At 39.7% G+C, this 19,847-nt stretch overlaps 1 protein-coding gene across 2 annotated transcripts in view; it reads left to right on the top strand.

Annotated features, from left to right (window-relative positions):
- mnd1 (meiotic nuclear divisions 1 homolog (S. cerevisiae)) overlaps positions 1-19,847 on the top strand; it is a 59,659-nt gene that overhangs the window by 7,566 nt on the left and 32,246 nt on the right. For both annotated transcript variants that reach the window (XM_051702586.1, XM_051702587.1), the window contains one exon: positions 13,799-13,947. In XM_051702586.1, the coding sequence (XP_051558546.1) occupies positions 13,799-13,947 (149 nt within the window). The remainder of the gene's footprint in view (positions 1-13,798; positions 13,948-19,847) is intronic.

Raw genomic sequence — 19,847 nt, 5'->3', positions numbered from 1 at the left:
TTCCATCAGTTACTCCTGGTCGGAGGCTGCCGTATAGGGTTGCATCCTACGTAAATGTAATGGTGCAACGTTCAAATATTTAGTAGAGTGTACATTGTGACATAGTGCCCATTTACACCACAACTAGGCTAAGTTGTAAAGTATGTATAGCTGGTGCAACCGGCCCCTGATGTTTATTTAGCTATTTATTTTAATTTAATTATTTATTTAAATGGTCAGCATTTGACCGATACTAAACATACAGTACTGATGTTTATATAGCTATTTATTGTATTTTTATTCATTCTTTATTTAAATGGTCAGCAATTGACTGATACTAAACATACAGTACTGATTTTTATTTTATTTATTCTTTAAGTGGTCAACAATTGACTTATACTAACAGTACTGATGTTTATTAAGCTATTTATTGTATTTTTATTTATTCTTTATTTTCTCAGTGTTCATTTCTAGAATTTGTTGACAATGTTTAATAATAATGTCAGATGTTCTTTGATAAATATTTTTAAGAAAGCAGCCTTCTGAGTACTTTGCGTAGTCATATCGGTGCAAAATCGATGCACAATCCACGTAGAAAAGGTCTGTTTTCATTCCAGCTCATAAATTATATATATATCAGTCACCATATCGGTAATCGGTGAATTTTCCCCTCTAAAATCGGTATCGGTCTCAAAAATCCCATATCGGTCGGGCTCTACTACCAACTACAATTTTGGTATTGTGATAATGGACCAATGACGTGATGTGCAATTTTGATGTTCAAACCCCTTTATGGAGTAAAAATAAGGAAAATATTTATAAAAAACACATTTATTGAATCTATTAATCTCTTTATTAAATGATATGAACATTTAATGAGTGTTTTACAAAATGTAAGAATTATTAGACATTAGTCACACAATGTCATACTGGATAACTGTCCGGACCTCATGGTGAAATACAAAAAAGCTACAAAAAGTGTTAAAAATCAAATAAAACCTAAAATCTCTGCCACAGGCATTATTGCAAGAGTGTTTCCAACAATATATTTAAATATTTAAAAAAAAATGACATCAAGTTGATTGTTATGCTTTGGAGCATTCTGTCCCAAAACTGGCAGTCAGCCAATGTCATCCGGGATAACAAGCAATCTGGAGCATTTTTGTGGGGCATTTTATTTTGATACGTTATCAGACAGGATGTTACACAATCAGGAAAACCCTGAAGGACCCCCAAACAATGGTGAAAGGTTAGTAAGTCACCCATAAAATGTGTTTAATTTACCCTTTTCGCTCACTGGTACACTATGTAGTACAATCCTGTGTCATTTTGGATAACGCTAAAAACACACAATGTTAATTTTATGCAAATGTGTTTATTTAATATGAATTTACATACTTGGAAGTTGAAGGTCAAGGTTGCAGATTTCTATCGGTAGCCAAAGCAACTGCCTGATTAAGGTTTAAACTGAGTTTTGTCATACCGGATAACAAGTTTGTCATATAGGATACGTTTTTTTCTGTTAGCACAATGTCATCCGTTATCCCGGATGACACGTTTGACGTTATTTTCTTTTTATACAGTTTTCAGCTTTTATTTGTATAATTTCCATTCTTATTGTGATATTAACACATTAAAGAACATTGTTTAGTTAAATACTAACAAATTATATATTAATAATAATATATAATTATTAAATTATAATTAAATGATTGTCCAACCTGTCATATTGGGGAATCCGCCCCTTTAAGAAAAGGCCATCCACTCTAGTGACATCACGATGCATTTTTTTTCTCTCTTCAGTGGCGGGAAATTCAACTGGGTAGGGTTGCACCAGCTGTGCGTAAGTTCTCACGTAAGTTAGGACGTAAAGTTCACACTAAGGGCTTAGTAACTACTAGTTAGTTTGTAACAAAGTCAGTGCTTAATTTGGTTGCAGTGTCCTGGTCGGAGGCTTCCATAAATATTTAGTTTATATGTAAGGTTACGTCCTACCTAAGTTTAATGGTGCAATGCTCAAATATTTAGTAGTGTGTAAATTTTGACTTCGTGCCCATTTACGCCACAACTAGGAAACTTGCGTGTAGCTGGTGCAACTGGCCCCTGAGGTGAGTGAGTAGCTTACTATCCTACTGACAAATTTTCCATAGGTTTGCTTACTTGCTTGTTCTGCCCAAGCTTAACATGTTAAACCTGTCAGCATAACATATGGCAGAAGTGATTAGAAGTTTAACTATACCAAATTCTCTTCAACAACCAGACTAGCTAGTTAGCTAGACCCAGTTTGTTGTAAGCTAATATGCTAACTGAAGCTCAAAATGTGGACATATTGTTGCTTCAGCGCGTTGAGTCCACTGCCATACTGCCGTGTGTGTGTGTGTGTGCGCCCGCCCGCCCGCCCGCCCAAGTGTTCGCTCTTGTGGGGAAAGCCTCTGCTCCATATTGTGTTCGCTGTGATTCATGAAGCATTCCATTCAACTCGGAAAGTCGGAATTTCCACCTTTCAACTGGGGAAAGTGCAACTGAATGACACTTTATATCCGACATCTAACTTAGAAACTCGTGTGGAAATCTTCATTCATTTCGTCGAGATGCAGGTGTGTGTTACATCACGCAAATATGACGCCACCCAGGGCAGGGAGGTTTACAGTCAGTGACAAACGTCCACTTTTATTAAATAATGTCCATTAACAAGACAAATTCTTACATGAAATGATAATAAAACGTATTTAGCAAACGTTTTGCAGAGACAGGTGTTCAAAACATGGTTAATTACACTCTCTTTTGATTATTGTAACGATAGCATTGCAGTGTCGTATATCAGTTTGGTTGCTATGAGACGTCTCTGATATTCAGTGCACCCCTCAATCACAACGTAATCAGTCTCAAAATTAAAAATAAGCTTCCTCTTTGACACGTTTGTGTTTAGTTGTCAGGTAATTGTCACTGGATTTCGAATTAAGTGAAAAATCATATCATGCATGATCACTATCAATCATCGTTTTCAAGATCGATCATTGCTGCCACGTCCGAGTATTCGAGTACTCTTGCCCATCCTTAATTCATTGTTGGGTCACATTGTATATCAAGTGTAGCGTCATTACACATTAATAAAGCCTTAATAAACATGAAATAACTTTTCTCTGTTAATAAAGCATGTTATTAAGCATACTTCATCGTACACAGTGTGTTTAGTTATTTCATGTTTAAACGTGTCAAGAGAATGCACCATATTGATAACATTTTTCATTTGCATAGATGCTTAATATTTATATAATTATTCATCATTAACAGTTAATGTGAAAACTGTACATATACATATTTTGATGATTTTTCTAGATGCCACTGTCAAACAAAGAGAGCAGCAAGGTTTCTTTACAGCGTAGCCTAATTCATTTCCTTAAAAACTATTTTCAGTGTGACTCCCTTTGCATAACAAAAACATTTATTATTTATGAACATCAATTATGTGTAAGTGAAAAATGACAATTCATGTGTAAACTCATAAGGTGTCACACCGAGTAACAATTTCACTCAGGCGGATAACGCTGATTTCCCCCCCCCCCTTAAAACGCATAATTTCATTTTATGGAGTTGAGAAAACAGTATGATGTTAAGTACTGTAAAACATTTTCAGACATTTTGCAGCTTAAATCACATTGCAGCTTTAAAATGTGGGTAAAGAACTTTAACAAGTAGGGTCACGTTTAATGCAAACACATTATAATGAGAAAAAATAATTGTGCAACTTTTATTTTCCAAGTTCTAAATATTGGTTACTGCCTCACTTTATATATTCATTAAGTATTATTGATTAAAAAAGTTTTAATATGATAATATTTGGAAAATTCATTAACGTTATCCCGTATGACATTTTGACTAGTGTCGTCACATGATTCTGAATTAAAACACTTAAAATACATTGTTTGAAAATAAGATTTATAACATCCTCATAAAAGCAAAAACTACTTTGATGTGCAATAATTTACTTAGATAATTTAACCTATTTACATTTTTGGTTACTGACACCATGTAAGTTATTGTCCTGATTTTTGTTGGGAAGGAAATGTAGAGACTGGACCTCTTGGAACTTTAACTGAATACCCCTGTCTTATATGTTGCTTCTCAAGTAAATCTTAAGGATTTTTAGATCATTTTGAATGGAAAACAAGACAAAAACAATTGATAACAATAGGATTTTTTGCAGTGAATTAACAATAAAAATCCAAGTAGTTTTTTTCCTTGTAATTCAGTGAATGTCATTTAAAGATATTTTTAAAAGATGATTTTGTCCTCTTTATTGTTAGTAAGCACGTTTAATGCAACCTTTTTAAGTCAAGGCACAAGCTGAATAGTTGGTTAAAAACTAATGATTAAGGGGGCCTGGGTAGCTCAGCAACTAAAGACGCTGACTACCACCCCTGTAGTTAACTAGTTTGAATCTAGGGCGTGCTGAGTGACTCCAGCCAGGTCTCCTAAGCAACCAAATTGGCCTGGTTGCTAGGGAGGGTAGAGTCACATGGGGTAACCTCCTAGTGGTCACTATAATGTGGTTCGTTCTCGGTGGGGTGCGTGGTGAGTTGTGCGTGGATGCCCTGGTGGATGGTGTGAAGCCTCCATGAGTGCTATGTCTCTGCGGTTACGCGCTCAAGCCACGTGATGAGATGCGCGGGTTGACGGTCTCAGATGTGGAGGCAACTGAGATTAATTCTCTGCCACCCGGATTGAGGCGAGTCACTACACCACCACGAGGACTTAGAGCACATTGGGAATTGGGCATTCCAAATTGGGGAGAAAAAAACAAACAAACAAAAAAACACTAATGAGTAATCATTGCAATCGGCCGAATAGTCGAATAATTGTTCTAATAATCGTTAGATTGGTCGATTATCAAAATAATCCTTAGTTGCAGCCCTAGTCTAGAGTGATTCTACCTGCACATTTCCTCACTCTGGAGACGTACAGGTCTTGGTGGGTGGGCAGGTGGGCACCAATAATCCTCTCAGCAGTCCTGTCTGTCCGTTGTAATTTCCTTCTGTCTGATTTGGTGGCTGAACCAAACCAGACAGTTATTGATGTACACAGGACAGACTCAATGATGGCCAAGTAGAACTGGATCAGCAGCTCCTGTTGCAGGTTGAACTTCCTCAGCTGGTGAAGGAAGTACAACCTCTGCTGAGCCTTCTTCACAATGGAGTCTATGTGGGTGTCCCACTTCAGGTCATGAGAAATGGTAGAGCCCAGGAACCTGATTGACTGTTAAGGATGGTGAAGGGAGTGTGGGGAATGTGGGGGGATTTCTCCTGAAGTCCACTATCATCTCCACTGTTTTGAGTGTGTTCAGCTCAAGGTTGTTGTGACCGCACCAGACAGCCAGCTGTTCAACCTCCCATCTGTATGCAGACTCGTCACCATCGCGGATGAGGCCGATGACCATGGTGTCGTCCGCAATCATTAGGAGCTTGACAGAGGGGTCTTTTGCTGTGCAGTCGTTCGTGTACAGGGAGAAGAGCAGTGGATAGAGAACGCATCCCTGAGGAGCACCAGTGCTAATAGTGAGCGTCTTGGATGTGAGTTTCCCCAGTCTTACTAGCTGCTGCCTATCTGTCAGAAAGCTGAAGCTACATTGATAGATTGGTATGGGCATGGAGAGCTGGATCAGTTTGGTTGAGAAGATCAGGCATGATGGTATTGAAGGCTGAACTGAAGTCCACAAATAGGATCCTTGCATTAGTCCCAGGTCTGTCGAGGTGTTGCAGGATATAATGCGGTCCCATGTTGACAGCATCATCCACAGACCTGTTTGCACGGTAAGCAAACTGAAGGGGGTCTAGCAGGGGTCCAGTGATATCTTTCAGGTAGGCCAAAACCAGTCTCTTAAATGACTTGAAGACCACAGACATGAGAGCGACAAGTCTGTAGTCATTAATTCTTGTGATTTGGGGTTTTTTGGAGACCGGAATGATGGAGCGTTTGGATCAGCAGGGAACTTCACACTGCTCCAGTGATCTATTGGAGATCTGTGTTAAGATGGGGGGCCTGTTGGTCAGCGTAGACTTTCAGACAGGCAGGTGAAACACCATCTGGGCCTGAAGCTTTCCTAGTCTTCTGTTTCTTGAGGACCGGCACACATCCTCCTCACAGACCATTAGTGCAGGTTGAGTAGCAGGAGGGAGGAGGGGGGGGTTGCAGGAGGTGTAAGTGGGTGTGTGAAGTGAAGTGAAGATCGGGGGTGAGGTGTGAGACTGGGCTTTTCAAACCTGCAGTAAAACACATTCAGGTCATCAGCCATTTGTTGATTCTCTACAGAGCAAGGGGGTGGTGTCTTGTACTTGATGCCCTTCAGGCCTCTACACACAGATGCAGGATCGTTGGCTGAAAACAGTTTTTTCAGCTTTTCAGAGTAGCTTCTTTTAGCCACTCTAATCTCCTTGGTGTGCTTCTGGCCTGGTTGTACAATATTTTATCCCCACTTCTGTAAGCATCCTCTTTGGAATGACGAAGCTGTCTGAGTTTTGCTGAAAACCATGGTTTATCATTAATAAATGATAAAAAATTCCTTTGTAGGGATGCACATATCCTCACAGAAACTGATATATGATGTCACAGTATCTGAGCTCATCCAGGTCTGTGGCTACAGCTTCAAAAACACTGCAATCAGTGCATTCAATGCAGGCTTGTAGTTCCAGCTCTGCTTCATTGGTCCATCTCTTTAAAGTCCTTACTACAGGCCTAGCTGATTTTAGTTTCTGCTTGTAGGTCAGGAAAAGATGTACCAGACAGTGATCGGAGAGTCCTAAAGCTGCACATGGGACAGAGTGATATGCATCCTTTACAGTGGTGTAGCAGTGGTGCAGTATATTTCTGTCTCTGGTGGGGCATGTGATGTGTTGTTTGTATTTGGGCAGTTCATGTGTGAGGTTTGCTTTGTTAAAATCCCCAAGAAAAATAATAAGTGAGTCTGGGTGTTGTTGCTCCATGTCTGTGATGTGATCAGCCAGCTGTTGCAGCGCTGTGTTCACGCATGCTTGTGGCAGGATGTAAACACTCACCACAATGAACGAGGAAAACTCCTGCGGAGAAAGGCTTAAAGTTGATGAAGAGTGCTTCTAAATTAGGACAGCACATCATCTTCAACGCTGTTACATTTGTACACCAACTTTCATTGATGTAAAAGCATGTCCCGCCTCCTCTCAATGTTTAACTTGGAGGAAATCACCTTTATGAACTTTTACATTTACAATTAGTCATTTAGCAGGCGCTTTTATCCAGTGTGACTTACAAATGAGGAACATATCTAGGAGTTCATCATACAAAAGTCAACAATATCTGCAGTATTGAACTGCCAAGTTCTCAGACCAACTGTAGTATAGAAGCTAGCGCAGAAGAAAGAGACAGACAAGAATTTGTTTGTTTTATTTTAATCAAATAGTAAGTGCAAATTAGTGTGGATTGGTTAAGTGCTCGTATAACACCGCAGACGAACCAAGAAAGTGAATGATAGTGAAATGGACTTTGTGCCTCTGCGATGGGACCACCAGGCACCGCTCGTTCATTGATTGCAGAGAGCGAGTGGAGACATAGACCTGTAAGACTGAGTTGAAATAAGAGGGTGCTGTTCCACTGGCAGTCCTGAAGGCCAGAGTCAAAGATTTAAATTTAATGTGGGCAGCTACAGGTAGCCAGTTGAGTCAAATCAAGAGGTGATGTGAGCCCTCTTTGGCTGATTTAAGACCAGATGCACCGCTGCATTCTGAACCATCTACAGTGTCTTAATTGTGCTAGCAGGGAGGCTGGCCAACCAAGCGTTACAGTAGTCCAGTCTTGAAATGACCAGAACTTGGACCATGAGCTGCGCAGCATATTCAGACAGGAAAGCTCTGATTTTCCTGGTGTTTTTTTTTTTTTTTTCTTTCAATTAACTTATTTTTTTATTCGTAGATATATAACAAAGAAAAACACAACATATACATTGAATAAACATTTAACCCCCACTATTACCTCCTTTTTTTTTTCTTTTTTTTTTTAAAAGAAGTCTCTTCTGCTCACCAAGTCTGCATTTATTTTATCCAAAATACAGCAAAAACAGTGATATTGTGAAATATTTTTACTATTTAAAATAACTTTTCTATTTGAATATACTGTAAAATGCAATTTATTCCTGTGATCAAAGCTGAATTTTCAACATCATTATTGCAGTCTTCAGTGTCACATGATCCTTCAGAATTCATTCTAATATGCTGATTTTCTAATATAGGCATATTTACAACACATTTTACACATTTACACCCGAACAGATATTTGCGAGCACAAGCTTCGTTGATGATAATGAGGCAGCATAAACGCTAGTTAAAATATAATCTAAACATTCATATTATTTTTATATCATATTACATATCATATTTATATCATACAGCATACAATTTAAATGCCTGCTTTTGCCGAAACAATATTTAAATGTAACTAAAACTTGCCTATTAGGACATATTTCAAATTTCAGTGCTCTGAATCCTGGCTGGCAAGTCTGGAAATAGTTCAACTAGTAAAATATGTACATGTTTATATAAAATAGCATGTCAACTAATATGTAAGTAAAACTAAATGACTTATCCGAAATTGTATCCTCGGCTGAATCAAGTCGCTCTTCAAAATGCAAACGTTCCTCGTCGGATTCCTGCTCTTCTTCTGAGGAAAATGTGAACTCTTTCTAACTATCCAGGAGCTTCCTCACATGTATAGCATGCCATCTTCCAAATGTGCAGAAAAGTGAATGAATCGGATGATGAACTTGATGTTTTTTAAGCACTGTTGGGGGCGTTTACCATTTGCATTGATCGCCTCAGCACATTACCGTATGAATAGCGTGCTCTGCTGGTGGGTGTGATCACATTAGCGATAATTAGCTGAGCCAGGAGAAACTGTACATTGCTTTGTTTCATACAGATTACATTGCAGGAGAATATTTGTTTTAAATTTGAACATTAAATTTAAATTTACATTTTAAGCTTTCTTTAGACATATGTTTCATGTTTGTCTGTTCAGTATTCGCGGAGTTTCAGTTCATTTTTTTGACGTGTTTCAGAAAGATGCTCGCGGAGACAGACGGCTGAAAGCGCACCCTGTTTATTTTCTTTATTTTACAAAAGCACAAGGTTTTGTTGTTATTGTGAGTGTACACAAATAAAAGTAGACCCTTTATAGTCTCTAATGATGTCTTACACTTATCTGTATGCCCAAAAATGATGGTTGTTTCCGCTATTATGAGGAAAAAAAACCCGTCGACCCCAGAGGGTTAAACACTCTGGACTCTTTTGTCCATACCGAGTGCAAATGTGAGATAACGGGGTTAACTTCTCCGATTAGTTTGATAGGCTTTGCAATGGCAAAATAAGGGCAAGAACTTCCTGTTCAATACAAAACCAGGGAGGGGCTCTCTCAGGTGGAAGTGACCAATGAGCCAAATGTCTGAGACCGAATGCATAATAATAAAACAAAATAAAAACTTTTGGCTAGGCCTTGCCCACCTTTGTCAATCGGCCTATGTAACTTATTGAAATGTAATCTGGGACGCTTACCATTCCAAATGAAGGACTTTGCTATGCTATCAAATTGCTTGAAATAAGAGAGGGTGACATCTACAAGAAGAGATTTTAGCAGGTAGTTAAATTTTGGTATAAAATTCATTTTAATAACATTAACCTTCCCAATCATAGATATATGTAATGAAGCCCACCTGCCCACATCACTCAAACCTTTTTATTAAGAGGTCAAAATTAACTCTGACTAAATCAGACAAATTTGCTAGGAATAAAATGTCCAAATACTTAATGCCCTGTTTGGGCCACTGGAAGGCACCCGGCTGAAAAGCAGTTACTGGACAGTACGCTGTCCGAGCCAAAGCTTCAGATTTAGACCGATTGACTCTGTATCCTGAGAACTTGGAAAAGGAATGAATAATTCTGTGGAGGCAAGGCATAGATGGGGTCGGAGACGAATAAGAAAATATCATCAGCGTAAAGCAAAAGCTTATGCGCCATACCTCCTGCTGCCACCCCTGGAAAATCATCTTCCCTTATATTGTGGCTGCTAATGGTTCCAGGGCAAGACATAACAATAATGGGGAAAGAGGGAAACCCTGCCGGGTGCCCCTATCCAGAGTAAAATAATCTGAAATTAATCCATTTGTTTGTACCACCGCTACCGGGTGTCCACTTAATCCATCCAATAAAAGTATTCCCAAACCCTTATATTTCCAAAATCTTAAAAAGATAATCCCATTCTACCATATCAAATGCCTTTTCAGCATCAAGTGAGATGGCAGCGACAGGAGTCTGATCATTCGCCACTGACCACCCTCTGCTCTCTCAGGAATTCCAACAATTTGGATGTTATTCTGGCAGTTTCGATTCTCCATATCCTCCAGCTTCTCCCAGACGCGCTCCAAATCTGCCATGGTTGCTAGCGGATTAGCAGCTAATTCCCTCACCGAAGACTCCAGATAACTGGACCCTTTCTAGATCCCCTTCAATTTGATTATCGAGCAAACAGGTCTGTGGATGATGCAGTCAACATAGGATTGCATCATATCCTGCAACATCTGGACAGACCAGGGACATATGCAAGGATCCTTTTTGTGGACTTCAGTTCAGCTTTCAACACCATCATCCCAGCTATCCTCCAGAATAAATTACACCAACTCTCTGTTCCCATGTCTATCTGTCAGTGGATTACCAGCTTTCTGATGGACAGGCAGCAGCTTGTGAGACAGAGGAAACTCACTTCCAGCACCTGTACAATCAGCACTGGTGGCCCCCAGGGATGTGTGCTCTCCCCACTACTCTTCTCCCTCTACACCAATGACTGCATCGCCAAGGACCCCTCTGTCAAGCTCCTGAAGTTTGCAGACGACACCACTGTCATTGGCCTCTTCCGAGATGATGATGAGTCTGCATACAGAAGGGAGGTTAAACAGCTGGCTGGCTGGTGCAGTCAAAACAACCTTGAGATGAACACGCTCAAAATGGTGGAGATCATTGTGGACTTTAGGAGGAACACCCCAACACTGACCCCCCTCACCATTCTAAACAGCACTGTGGCAGCAGTGGAGTCATTCAGGTTCCTGGGCACTACCATCTCACAGGACCTGAAGTGGGAGACCCACATTGTCTCCATTGTGAAAAAGTCCCAGCAGAGGTTTTGCTTCCTTCACCAGTTGAGGAAGTTCAACCTGCCACAGGTGCTGCTGATCCAGTTCTACTCAGCAGTCCTTGAGTCTGTCCTCTGCACTTCAATAACTGTCTGGTTTGGTTCAGCTACGAAATCAGACATCAGAAGACTACAAAGGACAGTTCGGACTGCTGAGAGGATTATTGGTTGCCCCCTGCCCCCCCTTCAACAACTATACACTTCCAGAGTGAGGAAAAAGGCTGAAAAAATCACTCTGGACCCCACTCACCCTGCCCACTACCTTTTCAAACTGTTGCCTTCTGGCCGATGCTTCAGAGCTCTGAGCACCAGAACCGTCAGGCACAGGAACAGTTTTTTTCCCCTCAGGCTATCCATCTCATGAACAGATAAATTGCCCCATTGAGCAATAACTATGTGCAATACACAGTTTAGTCTTTTTTATATTTATCCAACACATCCAACCTCTTCTGCCATTTCATTCCTCTGAAAAAAACAACATTTGCACTGTACATAACAGATTTGTATTTGCACGGTACATAACAGATTGTATTAGATTTGCACTACCCATGTGTATGTATGTATGTGTGTGTCTGTACGTATGTGTATAATTAGTTTTATTTTTTATTATCATCTATGTCTTGCTGCTGTTTTTGTAATGGTTTTTGTATTGTTGTACACTGGAAGCTCCTGTCACCAAGACAAATTCCTTGTATGTGTATGCATACTTGGCAATAAAGCTGATTCTGATAATCAATCCTGTTCTCAACATCTGCCACTCTTGAAACCACCTCAGTCAATTTCGTCTCCATGGCCATGATTGATCGACGTATTGCAGCAAGATCCTCCAAGTCAGCAACGACCTTTGTCAGCATTGCCGACACATTCAACAATTCTTAGCTTGAGCTCATAAGTGTCTTTTAATGTCTCCAGAGCCCGAGGATTTTGAATTCTTTGACATATTGTCTTCCTAGAACAGTTATGGATCAGGGTGTATCGTATCTCACCGGTTTATGACACAAAAAGTATAAAAACTAGCAAAGTGCGCAGAGCTCGCTGTTCACATGTCCAAACCTCGCGTTGCGTCACGTGACTCCCCTATTTTCCTGGTGTTTTAAATGAGAACCTGCAACTGGGCAGTTGATGAGATGTGAGCGGTGAAGTTAAGCTGGTCATCCTTTACCACTTCCAGGTTCCGAACTGTCCTGTTTGGCTTTAGTGTAGTTGAACCAAGATTAATTGTGAGGTTGTGGTAAACGGATGGATTGGCTGGGATCACCAGGAGGCAAGGTTGAGCTGAAGGTGGCGTTCCTTCATCCAGGCTGAAATCTCCTCAGGTTGGAACAACTGTCAGAGTGATGTAGTGTAAATCGAGAAGAGAAGGGGTCCAAGCACTGATCCCTGAGGAATGCCAGTGGTTAGCTGGTGTGACTTGGACACCTCTCCTCTACAGGAGACCTCCAAGGATCTGCATGTGAGGTACAACTCAAACCAGCCAAGTGTAGTTTCTGTAATGCCTAGGTCAGAGAGGATAGACAGGAGGATCTGGTGGTTCACTATGTCAAAAGCAACTGACAGGTCAAGGAGAATGAGGACAGATGATAATGAGTTGCAGGGTTTCAGCTACTGACAAGAGGGCAGTCTCCATTGAGTGTCTTTTTTTGAAGCCAGACGGATGTCTGTCGAGTAAGTTGTTCTGTGAAAGAAAAGTTGACAACTGGTTGAATACAACCCTCTGAAGAGTTTTAGCAAGGAAAGGTAGGAGAGAGACTGGTCTGTAGTTATCGACTATTGTGAGGTTATGTGCAATGGGATTACTCGAGCCTGCTTGAACGTGTCGGGTTTCCAGTTGTAAGAGATGTTGATGATGTATGTAAGTGCGGACAAGATTGATGGAGAGACAGCTTGCAGAAAATGGGAGGGGATAGGCTCAAAGGGACAGGTGGTAGGACAGGTAGAAAGAAGCACTTTGGATACCAGTCTCAGAGAAAGGAGAGAGAGGGAAACAGAGGGTGAAATGAGAGCGGTTGTGGGTGTGTGGTATAGAGAACTGGCTACTGATGCTCACTAATTTGTCGGTGAAAAACTTGGCAGTGTCATCAACAGTCAGAGAAGTGGGGGGAGGATGTGGGAGAGGGTAGAGAAGAGAAATTAAAAAACAGTTTGTGTATATCTGAAGTTTTACTTGAGTTCAGTCAACCTTAGCTGCAGAAACACTAGAGGAGAAGAGTAGAGATTGATACTTGCTCAGGTCAGCAGGGCCTTTTGACTTACACCTGAGCTTAGTGCGGTGGTCACAAAGTGTCTCAACAGCCAGGGGCTAGAGTGTGTGGTACGTGCTGGCCTGGAGGTTAGAGGACAGACACTATTGAGGAAAGAAGTTAATGTTGAGCAAAGAGCAATTGTATATTCATTTACATCAAGTGAAGATAAGTGGTTGGTGAAGAGAAAGGGATACAGAGATTATAGAATAGAATAAGTGGGGGAGAGAGGTTGTGGCGGAAGGAGACCATAGGGGTGAGAGGTTAGGAAGAAGGGAGAGTTACAAAGAATTGGATGAAGAAATTGTTCTGGATGAAGAAATGTTCAGATAATGGTATCCTCACAGGAGGTTTTGTTTAATTCTTATTTTCAGCTCCCATGTCAGTGAAAGATGTGTTGCAGAGTCTGGTGGATGATAACATGGTGGACACAGAGAGGGTGGGCACCTCCAACTATTACTGGGCATTCCCCAGTAAGGCCCTGCATGCCCGTAAACGCAGATTAGAAGAGCTGGAAAGACAGGTGAGAACCTCTTTCTTTGATATCTGAGGCTCATTTATTAACAGGTCTCCATTTGTTGAAAGGTATGCTTAAATAACAATTATATTAGGGATGTCCCAATCCAGATCGATATTGGTCAGCCGTGATCTAAATCCAGTAATGCCTGTTGTGTGTCATGCCTGCATTACCTTGTTACGCAGGTCTTTTGACAGTTCTTTTCTGCTCCCCATGACTCAGTATCTAGCCTGCTCAGTGCATCCACGTGAGAGCTCATTGGCTATTTATACACAGACACTAATTGCGATTTAAAAAGCCACAGGTGAGGGAAATTAACCTTTAATTGCCATTTAAACCTGTGTGTGTCACCTTGTGTGTCTGTAACAAGGCCAAACATTCAAGGGTATGTAAACTTTTGATCAGGGCCATTTGGGTGATTTCTGTTATCATTATGATTTAATAAGGAGCCAAACAACTCTGGTGATAAATTGGCTTCATATGATCACTATCCTTAAATAAAAGCCTTTTTATTTTTTTTAATTTTTTTGCATGATCAGTCAATTTCTGCCAGGGTATGCAAACTTTTGAGCACAACTGTATGTAGATGTGTGTTTGCACACACAAAGTCCTTGGACATACACACACACAATGTTTGTTGATCCCTTTTGTGCATCGTCTTTCCATGTACACTCTTTGAGGAATATTTCAAGATCTACTCATATTGTGTAGGGATGCACCGATATGGAGTGTCTGGGCCGATACCAATAACTGCTAATTCACAGCTCATTGTGGCCGATACTGATAACAGTATTAAAGTTTTAATTTTTCATCTTTTAACCTGGAACTCTTAGCTAATTCATTAAAGGCTTCTCATTTGAAAAAATTATGTAATTTAATAGCTTGGAATATGAACTTGCTGCTATTTAAGGTTTGACAGATGTAACATCAACCAGAAATGTGCCTATGTTACAGATGAATGCAGATTTGAATGAGAAATAATTTAAATGAAAATACACTTGCATAAATTGTATAGTGCTCAAACCCTAATCTCTGTGTAATATTTATAATAACAGCCAGACTGCGAGTACAGTGGTGGTTTGTGTGTGGTATGGATTTGTGCTTATGCGCGTCTCATACACAGATGCTTTTTACAGCGCTCCTATGTAACAGTTCCACTGTATAACTTATGAAATGTGAACACTACAATCATAATAGGAATAGCTAAGATCATGCAGATCGAATAGTCATGAGTCGTAACGTTAGAAAAGTCTCAACTCGTAAAATAGGTAAAAGGTAAGCTTTTCTGATGACCCAGAATTGTTTAACTTTACATCTGTATCAGTTGAGTGACACATTCAAAGTCATAGTGTGAATATATAACCTAATATTTCTAAATAGCAGGATTTAAAAAAATATATAGCCATGTCATAATTATTCAACCCCTGTTGCATGTAGCTGTTTCTTAAATATGTAAGACTACACAAGTAATTGTTTTTAAAAAAAAAAATTAAGTCATCAAGCTGCAATGGCACTTATTTGTTTAGCGTTGTAAGCAAAAACGTATTTCTCTGCAAAAATAATGCAATTAAAAATAAGCAAGATCAATAATAGAGGAGATTTCATTACACAAGAAAGGTCATGCCTAAAAGCACATTTCCAAGGCACTTCAATTTCCAATAGACAAAGTTGGCAGCACCATTCATAATTTTTTTTTAAATCTGGTACAATAGCAACCTTCTTGGGATGTGGAAGCAAGCAAAACTTAGAGGAAAATGTTGACTCCAGTTGACTGAATATTCAAGAAGTAATTAGGAAAGACCTGTGGAGTCCTGGAAGGTTTTATAGATGTATGACACTAAACTGAAAATGAGTTTTAGACCCATGGGTCAGCAGTACGTCTGGAGTAAGATGACAAGGTGATGACAAGAACGACACCATCCCCACAGTCAAGCATGGAGGTGGGTCAGTCCTGTTATGGGGCTTTTTGCGGCTGCAGGAAACGGCTATCCTGACTATGTGACTGACACCATGGATTCTTTCAGGTATCAGGCCATTCTGGCATGAAAAATGTGATGCCTTCAGTGTGGAAATTGAAGCTCGGTGATCACTGGACTTTCCAGCAAGACAGTAATACCAAGGATATATCCAAGTTGTCCAAAATCTGGTTCACGGATAGGTCCTGGAACGTCCTTAAATGGCCCTTTCAGTCCATCATTAAAATCCCATTGCAAACCTTTGTTGGGATTTCAAGGAAGCAGTGGCAGCACAGAAACCAAAGAATGTCAATGAGCTGGAAGCTTTTGCTCATGAGAAATGTGTAAAAATTCTAATAGATAGGTGTCCGAAGCTTGATAACACTTACCTGAAACATTTATTTGCTGTTATTAAGGATAAAGGATGCTCCACAAATGATTGACTTTGGGGGTTGAATATTTTTGACATGACATTTGTGGAGAGAATTAGTTATTTTGTATTTTAAAATTTGGGTAAACTGAACTCTTTGTTCTCAAAATCACTCAAATGTGTATTAAAAACTTACTTTGACTGTTTACTAAGGTTTTAGTTGATGTGTTTTAATTCACATCACCAGAATTTATTGCTGGTCAGGGGGGTTGAATAATTTTGATTGCAACTGTACATGTTGTTTTTGTCGTGTTTTCGCCTAGTCAAGTCAACCTGTATTTATAGAGCACATTTAAAAACAAAAGAATTTGCCCCAAAGTGCTTTACAGATCAAACAAACAAAATGAGAGTGATATAAACACAGATTGATTTAAATATAAAACATAATAAAATAAATAAAAACATTTAAATTCATCATGTATTTATCCATTTCAAACTATTCAATGATCTATTCAAAAGCTATATAAAAAAAAATGTTTTTAAAGAAGATTTAAAAATGGCTAATGATGAAGCTGACCTCACATGGAAAAGGAGACTATTCCATAGATTAGGACTATTCCTTTTCTATCACAGAAAAGGCATGGTCACCATTAGATCTATAGTGGTAATAGAAGTTGATCAGAAAACCTTAGCGCTCTGGTGGGGGAGTAAGGGTGTAGAAGATCACTGATATATTGAGGCGTGAGACCAGATAGTGCCTTGTAGACAAAAATCTGAATTTTAAAATCGACCCTGAATTTCACAGGAAGCCAGTGTAGAGATGCTAAAACCAGGGAAATGTGATCCCTCTTTCTTGACCCTGTTAAAACCCTAGCTGCCACGTTTCGAACTAGCTGTAGGCGGGATAACGCAGTTTGGGGCAGACCAATGTACAATGAGTTACAATAGTCTAACCTTGATGTAATAAGTGAGTGGATCACAATTTCCAAGTCTTTATGGGAAAGAAAATGTTTTATTTTAGCGATAGATCTCAGGTGGAAAAAGCTACCCTTGACAACAGCACTGATCTGCTTATTGAAAAGTAATGAGGAGTCTAAAATCACTCCAAGACTCCTCACATGATCTTGTACATTCGACGACAGAGGACCTAACTGGACAACCAGGCCAGGTAAGGAGGACATGGAGGAACTTAATATCAGAACTTTTTGGTTTTGCTTTCATTTAATTGTAAAAAATTGTTTGCCAGCCAGTATTTCATATCTTTGAAGCAATTTAGGGTGTTCTCAGATGAACAATTTTTGTCTACACTCACTGGGAAATAAAATTGGAAATCGTCAGCATAACAGTGATAAGATATGCTGTACTTCTGAAAAATAGAGCTCATAGGAAGCATATACAGGGAATACAAGGGTCCTAAAATCGTCCCTTGAGGGACACCACACTGTAATTGAGCCGACATAGAAGAAAAATTACCTAAATTTACAGAGAACGTCCTTTCTTTTAGATAGGAGGAAAACCACTGGAGGGTCATATCCTGGATGCCAACCATACATTCTAGACAATTGATAAGAATATTATGGTCGATAGTGTCGAACTTGGCACTGATATCTAATAAAACTAAGACGACAGGTGAACCTGAATCCATGGAGAGTAAAATATCATTAGTGACCTTCAACAATGCAGATTCAGTGCTGTGCAAGGGTCTGAATCCAGACTGAAGTGTATCTAAAATGTGTTTAGATAGGAGTAGAGTTGCGACTAAACAACTCTCTCCAAAATCTTGGAAATAAAAGGTAGTTTGGAGATTGGTCTGTAATTGTTGTGTATTGCCAGATCCCAAAAGATTTTAACAAAGGATGTAGAATTGCATGTTTAAAACTACTTGGAACAAACCCACTTGCTAATGAGCTGGTAATAATAGCTGTCACACTGGAACTAATAGTCATGAAAACTTCTTTAAGAAGGCGTGGAGAAAGAATATCCAGCTTGTAACTGGAACACTTCATTTTAGAGACTACATCTGCTAACTGTGTTGACGTAACTGGTTCAAAGTGACAATTAGTGGTTGATCAAATTGAGCAGGTACAATCGCACCTTTAATCTGCTCAATTTGGTGAGTAAAGAAGTTTAAAAATGTTTCACAGGTCTCTTGGGTGGCATTTCCAGAAAAGCATTTTAGTTGGGTTTAAAACAGAATCAGTTGTTTTGAACAATAGTTTTGGTCGATTTGCATTATCAGAGATTAATGTAGAGAAAAACGTAGCTTTCGCTTTCTTTACAGCTCTCTGATAGTTAGTTAAACACTCCTTAATGTCATAAGAGACCTGAAGCTCGTCTCTTTTCCACTTGCGTTCAGATTTTCTGCACTGTTGTCTGAGAGCGCGGGTGACGTCGTTTAGCCAAGGCTGTGAAACATACTTGACTGTCATTGGCTTGAGCAGAGCGACATTATCAAGTATAAAAGTACAAGGTTTATTAAAAGCTTCAACCAATGATTCAGTGTCGTATCCAGCTAAGACATCATCTGTGAAATGCATTAGATCAAATTCTGAAAAAGGATTAGCAGTAGATGAGTGAATGGACCTGGAGTGATGTAAGGGCTGAGAAAAAGTAAGCAGAGGACAAGTAGATACAGACTCGCATTATTGAATAATGGTCAGAAATGCCAATATCTAAGACCTCTAATTTGGATACAGAAAGACCATAAGATAACACAAGACCTAATGTATGACCCATATTGTGAGTAGGACCAGTGACACGTCATACAAAATTTAAAGACTCGGTAAGGGAGATAAATTCATTTACCAGAGATTTTGATGGACAGCATACATGAATATTAAAATCCCCAAGAATCAGGAGTCTATCACCATGAGACACCAGTCCAGAGAGAAATTCAGAAAATTGTTGGATTAATTTCTTATTAAATCTGGGAGGTCTGTACACAAGTGCACAGAAAGCAGGACCCAAGATGTCAATCTTTAATAATTGTACCTCAAAACTGGATTACACGTCCACAGGCAGTGTCCTGCATTTAAAAGTGTTTCTGCAAACAGTAGCAACGCCACCTCCTCGCCCTGAAGTCCGTGGGGAATTTAAAAAGTCACAGCCTGGCTGTGTTAGATCACCCAGGGCCATTTGTTCACCAGGATTCAGCCAGGTCTCAGTGATGAATAAAGTCCAATGATCGTGATATAAAAAAGTAATTCAGAATAAAAAAACTTGTTCAACATTGAACGTGCATTAATTAGGGCCATCTTAATAGTGGCGACATCTGTGTTTTGTGGTGAAACAAAAGATGTGCTTTTCTGCAAGCTGAGATTCTAAAAATTGACAACATTCACATCACTTTCACCAGTCGGAGGGTGACAGCGTGAAGACCAGATGGCTGGTATGTGGTGGTTGTAAGGGAAATCAACCGGTAATCTGCAGGGATGTCGGCGTGACCCTCGATGGATATACCGGGGGCGACGCACAATTCCAAGAGCAGCGCAATAGTTATAAACTCCATCTGACATGCGGGCCGAGGAATTCAAACTTCGTAAATCCAGAGATGAGTAGAATAAAACCATATCAGAAGAATG

This window comes from Myxocyprinus asiaticus, chromosome 7 (assembly GCF_019703515.2).
Source record: "Myxocyprinus asiaticus isolate MX2 ecotype Aquarium Trade chromosome 7, UBuf_Myxa_2, whole genome shotgun sequence".
Classification (NCBI taxonomy): domain Eukaryota; kingdom Metazoa; phylum Chordata; class Actinopteri; order Cypriniformes; family Catostomidae; genus Myxocyprinus; species Myxocyprinus asiaticus.
This window is presented reverse-complemented; position numbering and strand designations above follow the sequence as displayed.